Source organism: Trachurus japonicus, chromosome 10, assembly GCF_045865225.1.
Source record: "Trachurus japonicus isolate A0001 chromosome 10, Traja_1.0".
NCBI classification, from domain to species: domain Eukaryota; kingdom Metazoa; phylum Chordata; class Actinopteri; order Carangiformes; family Carangidae; genus Trachurus; species Trachurus japonicus.
In genome coordinates, this window is record NC_140916.1 from 28,078,181 (window position 1) to 28,085,155 (window position 6,975).

A 6,975-nucleotide genomic window follows, 5' to 3' on the forward strand; every position below is an offset into this window, starting at 1 on the left:
AATGGGTGATCGCTTAAAGAGTGCCCAGTACTTTGCTACAAATTGTGATTGCACGCAACGTGTAGGGTCAGTGCAGGGCCTCTGGTGGACAAAAGAAGGATACAGAGTGTTTTGCCGCCTGCAGGATCAGATACATTTGATTGCTTCTCACACAAGGAGACAGGACATATTTTATGTTGGGAGAGATTACAATAGTGAGCTCTGGAGGTGGAGTGGAACTATGGATTTTTATCCGTTGGCGCGTGTGTGAGTGAAAAACACAGAATTGCCTCAGTTACATGTTTGGAAATCCGGCCGAGGCACAGGGAGAGACATTTGAAAAGGTTTCTGTGTAACTTCACCACATTTGATTGCTTTTTGGAGAAAAAAAACAGCCAGGACTCAATCAATACATTCCAGTAGGGTGGAGGAGGAAATGATGGGAGGAGTTAGCTTAGCTTGACTGTTAAACTGTCAGCAGCAGGTATTCACAAAACAGATGATCTTCATGAAAAAAAAAAAGTTTTTATGGAGCTGAGACTGAGCCAAGTCATTAAACATATACTGGGATTTCTTTGAAGAGCTGATGACTTGACATAAATAGTTCTGTCTGAAACTTGTAGACCTTGATTTTGATTAAAAGTTGCAAGGATTTCTTGGTATGCAGGGCTTATAGTTACAGAGGTATCAAATATTCAGTCTTGGTGCCAGAAAACATGCAAGAACTCACTCAAGAGACATGTCCAGCCTCATGAACAACTGATGTGTACAAAGAAAAAGAGGGAACTCATACCTCTATGCATCATACATGTATTTTACAAATTAAGTATTTATTCGATTACCCAACTGTACATTGATGTGAGGACACTGAATCTTAAATAATATGTGATCATGCTGCTTCCCAATGCTGGTGCCTATAGGTTAGTGTTAGTCATCCAATGTTAATCAGTGATTAATACATAATGATTTGCGATCAAAGTCCTTATTGTACAGAAGCTCAGCAGCCATTTTCTACTGTACTGAACTCCCTTTGCTTGGTATCTGTAGCTTTATTGTAACTTTAATATAACTACACTGTGTTATATTAAATTTTCATCTACTTTGTGATTTATCACAAACTCAAAATTTTCAGAGAGATTAAAGTTACAACCAGGACTGGCTTGACAACCTGATCTCACAGAAATGCGTGAAATGACCACGAACACCTAGTACCAGATTCCGTGCTCCTTTCACGTAATGTGTTAAAATTACGTGAAAGAAGCACGGAAACAGTCTCCACTGAAAGCCAATGAGTCCAACTTCCGTGAGATGGCCACGCAAACCGTGTCGTGGTGGATGCACGCATTTTCAGCTTCAAAGACACCCCCAGTGCGTCAACAGCCTGACGAACGGTCACTGTCCCTCCTCGTCACATTTTTTTTTTTTTTTACTTTTCCTTAAAGCTTTATTGAACCTGATGCTGCTGTGTCTGACTTTACAGCAAGGACGTCCTTTCGGTTATATATTTATTTATTTATTTATTTAGTGATCATGGTGTTTGGTGCAGAATAATCAATCAATAAATAAATAAATTAGGTCGGAAGCTACGTCAGACCGGGGGGGGGGGGGGGTTGTGGATTCTACAGGTGAAGACCACTTCCGCGTTCAAAAAGCTGCTCTGTTTAATCAATATTCTGAAGAAAGATCTGATTATTAGCCATAACGCTGTAACCATCCAAGGAAGACTGTGTAACAATATTATGTGCTTCTGCTGAGTCCAAAAGCCCTGTGTAATATCAACTGTATTTTAAGAAAACACGTTTTGTTTCCAATGTCATATCACGGAGAAGCACTACATTACCCATAATCCTCATATTTATCAGCGACGTGTCTAATTGGTTGAGCTTGCTGTTACCAGCAAATGAAAAAATAAAACAAATTGAGCTTATATTATTTTCTTAGTAACTAAAAGGTCTTAACATCTTTTTTGTTTTCAACATTGAATAAAAAAACGGTGCTATATTGTTAAAATTCAACAATAAAGTGCATACAAGTTGGCTTGACTTCTTTCTTTTTTTTCATAATTTTCACCAGCATCTTTCTGGTCCACATCACATCACATTTAATGTAATTTTTAATTCAATGAGTGAAATTTTATTTTTTATCTGAAAAACATTATTATGAATTCAAGGGTCAGAGGTAACTGATTAGTGTTAAATGTAACCTTTTTGACCCTGTTTCCTTGAATAAATCACTAAGACTTTGATGCGGGAAGCTGAGATTTTGATTTGATTTTGTTCAGAGCACTAGGGACAAAGTTTCTGTAGAATTTCAGACCTGTCGGACGTCCAGAAGGGTCACAGCTGACCGTCCAGGCTCGTTTCTCGGCCTTCAAAGCCTAGATTTAGAAGCCTTTTGTCTAATGACGTCCACATCCTTGGGGTTATAAGGCTGAAAGTTTCATGCATTTGTCCGGGGCCTAAGGCCATCCACCATGTGCAATTTCAAACCTGTGCGACCTTCACAAGTGTCAAAGGTCACTGATTTGTGACCTTTTTGACACCGTTTCCTTGAATAAAACACCAAGACTTTGATGCGGGAAGCTGAGATTTTAAAATGTGGTCCAGAATGTCTAGTAGATTGTGTGTGCAAAGATTCAGAGCTCTGTGACATTCAGAAGGGTCACAAATAGCCAAAAAGCAATGCTCCTTTCTCTGACCTCTTATTAAAGGAGAAATGTTTAAACAGCAATTCTTTAATAGCTTCCAGATGCTTTGGCCTATCAGGCTGAATTTTTAGCTAAAGGAGCTGGTGTACGATCAGGAAGTAGGGGAGCTGTGCATAAAGCCAATTGGTAAGTGTCAAAGGTCACAGGGGTCAAACATCAAAGTGAATCCAGCCATTCCTGCTTTTTCTCAACAAAACATACACGCTTTAAGTTATCATCATGAAATATAAATATCTTGTATATCAGAGAGTCCTCTATCTGAATATTTTGGTCGCGTTGCTCTAGGGGCCCCGGGGGGCCACTTGGCTTTCCCATGCTCCCACAGAGTTGGGCCTCGGGGTGATGGATAAGGGCCTCACCATGAGTCCACAGGCCAAGTTTCAAGTGATTTGGTCGGTTTCTATGGAAACAGCGGCCTCAAGGATACAGAGGAATGCGGCTGTTTGAAGCCCCGCCTCTCGAAAAGTAATGGCTCGATCAGGACCAAACACACATCTACGCGTTCGTCTTGGGCCCCCGAACCATGTATTAAAAAAATCAGAACTGTACGACTTTTGGAAATGTGTTTTGTCTATTTCGGCTTTTCTGACGAAGAGGGTCTCTCACGCTTTAAGTCTGACAGACTCTGAGTCTGAAAAGCCGAAATAGACAAAACACATTTCCAAAAGTCGTACAGTTCTGATTTTTTTAATACATGGTTCGGGGGCCCAAGACGAACGCGTAGATGTGTGTTTGGTCCTGATCGAGCCATTACTTTTCGAGAGGCGGGGCTTCAAACAGCCGCATTCCTCTGTATCCTTGAGGCCGCTGTTTCCATAGAAACCGACCAAATCACTTGAAACTTGGCCTGTGGACTCATGGTGAGGCCCTTATCCATCACCCCGAGGCCCAACTCTGTGGGAGCATGGGAAAGCCAAGTGGCCCCCCGGGGCCCCTAGAGCAACGGGACCAAAATATTCTGATAGAGGACTCTCTGATATACAAGATATTTATATTTCATGATGATAACTTAAAGCGTGTATGTTTTGTTGAGAAAAAGCAGGAATGGCTGGATTCACTTTGATGTTTGACCCCTGTGACCTTTGACACTTACCAATTGGCTTTATGCACAGCTCCCCTACTTCCTGATCGTACACCAGCTCCTTTAGCTAAAAATTCAGCCTGATAGGCCAAAGCATCTGGAAGCTATTAAAGAATTGCTGTTTAAACATTTCTCCTTTAATAAGAGGTCAGAGAAAGGAGCATTGCTTTTTGGCTATTTGTGACCCTTCTGAATGTCACAGAGCTCTGAATCTTTGCACACACAATCTACTAGACATTCTGGACCACATTTTAAAATCTCAGCTTCCCGCATCAAAGTCTTGGTGTTTTATTCAAGGAAACGGTGTCAAAAAGGTCACAAATCAGTGACCTTTGACACTTGTGAAGGTCGCACAGGTTTGAAATTGCACATGGTGGATGGCCTTAGGCCCCGGACAAATGCATGAAACTTTCAGCCTTATAACCCCAAGGATGTGGACGTCATTAGACAAAAGGCTTCTAAATCTAGGCTTTGAAGGCCGAGAAACGAGCCTGGACGGTCAGCTGTGACCCTTCTGGACGTCCGACAGGTCTGAAATTCTACAGAAACTTTGTCCCTAGTGCTCTGAACAAAATCAAATCAAAATCTCAGCTTCCCGCATCAAAGTCTTAGTGATTTATTCAAGGAAACAGGGTCAAAAAGGTTACATTTAACACTAATCAGTTACCTCTGACCCTTGAATTCATAATAATGTTTTTCAGATAAAAAATAAAATTTCACTCATTGAATTAAAAATTACATTAAATGTGATGTGATGTGGACCAGAAAGATGCTGGTGAAAATTATGAAAAAAAAAGAAAGAAGTCAAGCCAACTTGTATGCACTTTATTGTTGAATTTTAACAATATAGCACCGTTTTTTTATTCAATGTTGAAAACAAAAAAGATGTTAAGACCTTTTAGTTACTAAGAAAATAATATAAGCTCAATTTGTTTTATTTTTTCATTTGCTGGTAACAGCAAGCTCAACCAATTAGACACGTCGCTGATAAATATGAGGATTATGGGTAATGTAGTGCTTCTCCGTGATATGACATTGGAAACAAAACGTGTTTTCTTAAAATACAGTTGATATTACACAGGGCTTTTGGACTCAGCAGAAGCACATAATATTGTTACACAGTCTTCCTTGGGTGGTTACAGCGTTATGGCTAATAATCAGATCTTTCTTCAGAATATTGATTAAACAGAGCAGCTTTTTGAACGCGGAAGTGGTCTTCACCTGTAGAATCCACAACCCCCCCCCGGTCTGACGTAGCTTCCAACCTAATTTATTTATTTATTGATTGATTATTCTGCACCAAACACCATGATCACTAAATAAATAAATAAATAAATAAATAAATATATAACCGAAAGGACGTCCTTGCTGTAAACTACGTCAGACACAGCAGCATCAGGTTCAATAAAGCTTTAAGGAAAAGTAAAAAAAAAAAAAAAAAATGTGACGAGGAGGGACAGTGACCGTTCGTCAGGCTGTTGACGCACTGGGGGTGTCTTTGAAGCTGAAAATGCGTGCATCCACCAAGACACGGTTTGCGTGGCCATCTCACGGAAGTTGGACTCATTGGCTTTCAGTGGAGACTGTTTCCGTGCTTCTTTCACGTAATTTTAACACATTACGTGAAAGGAGCACGGAATCTGGTACTAGGTGTTCGTGGTCATTTCACGCATTTCTGTGAGATCAGGTTGCAACGGCTTGATCTCCAGCAGCACTTCAGAGTCAGAACATTACTGTTCAAGGACCTGGGGCCTCATGTATCAATACTTGCGTGGATTTCATACTGAAACTTGGTGTACGCCAAAATCCAGAAAGTGTCGTACGCACAAAGAAAATCTGATGTATCAAAGTGTGCGTACGCATGGATCAAAGCACTTTTCCTTTGTACATCCCAATCAACTTGGAATTGAGCGCACATGCCGAAGTGGTAATCTCCTCCCTGTCCACGCCCCCATTTAAATATGCAAATTAAGTTAAATAGGGCCTGCACCGGGGATTCCCCTCTCTGCACCATCAGATACGTGATGAGTAAGAAACGCAATTTCACCGAGTGTGAGCTCGAAACATTATTAAATGAAGTGGAGAGTCGAAAAACTATATTATTTGGGAGCCTCTCGTCCGGGATCAACACAAAAAAGAAGAAATGTGAGTGGGAGTGTGTGCGTGAGGCGGTGAACGCTGTGGGATCAGAGAAGCGCACACTGCCTGAAATAAAGAAAAAATGGTCGGATGTAAAGGTGGAGGTGAAGCGGAGGGTTTCGGCCCACCGCCGAAGTGTGACCGCAACGGGCGGGGGGGCAGGAGGGGAGGAACTGACCCCCTTTGATGAGAGAGTGGCGGCAGTTGTGGGTGGCACAGCTCTCAGCGGAGTTGTGGGGGCCCATGAAGGCGACACCGATCATCCCCAAGGTAAATGTGTTAAACTAAGAAATGTTTTTATACTGGTTGTACAATAGGCTGCTCACATTACACATGCTCGTGCTTAAGTTGCCAGGATATAAACACATTGACTCATGATTAATTACTTAATTTTTTATTATCATTATTTCTGAATAGTTGATGAGCCAGGAGAGGGCACCTCCACCGGCACCGCGCGCCCCGGCGTCTCCACCGGCTGCACCGGCACCGCGCGCCCCGGCGTCTCCACGCGCCCCGGCGTCTCCACCGGCTCCACCGGCTGCACCGGCACCACGCGCCCCGGCGTCTCCACCGGCTCCACCGGCTCCACCAGCTCCACGCTCCCCGGCGTCTCCTCCGGCATCTCCGCCTCCACCAGCACCACCAGCACCACGCGCCCCGGTGGCGACTCGTCAGCTGACGTCCGCCCGAGCGCCCGCGTCCTCAGCCAAGCTGTGCTGGAGTCACAGGGGGAAATTTTGAGGGCAATACATGGCATCAATAATCGTCTAGATCAAATCACAAATGCACTTCATGATATTTGCACCGCAATAAATGCACTTAAAAAGTAAAATGTGTCCTTGCCTCTTTACATTGTTGAAATCAGACGCTGCCGGGCCCGTATCGCTTCCCGGGGTGGGTTGAGGTGGACGGGTCCGGCATCCGGTTCCTCTGGTGGGGGGATGTGTTCTGGCAGCGGTATGCCATGGCGGTGTGCCAAGTTGTGCAGGACACCACAGGCCAGCACAATGCGGCAAACCTTCTTCGGTGTGTAGAGCAGCAACCCCCCCGACCTGTCCAGACAGCGCCA

At 43.3% G+C, this 6,975-nt stretch overlaps 1 protein-coding gene across 1 annotated transcript; it reads left to right on the plus strand.

Annotated features, from left to right (window-relative positions):
• Window positions 1-5,791: 5,791 nt before the first annotated feature.
• Window positions 5,792-6,736, plus strand: LOC146980240 (uncharacterized). Its single transcript, XM_085788646.1, has 2 exons — window positions 5,792-6,176; window positions 6,324-6,736. Exons 1-2 carry the CDS (start codon window positions 5,792-5,794, stop codon window positions 6,734-6,736), a joined length of 798 nt encoding a protein of 265 aa, XP_085644772.1.
• The last annotated feature ends 239 nt before the right edge of the window (window positions 6,737-6,975 follow it).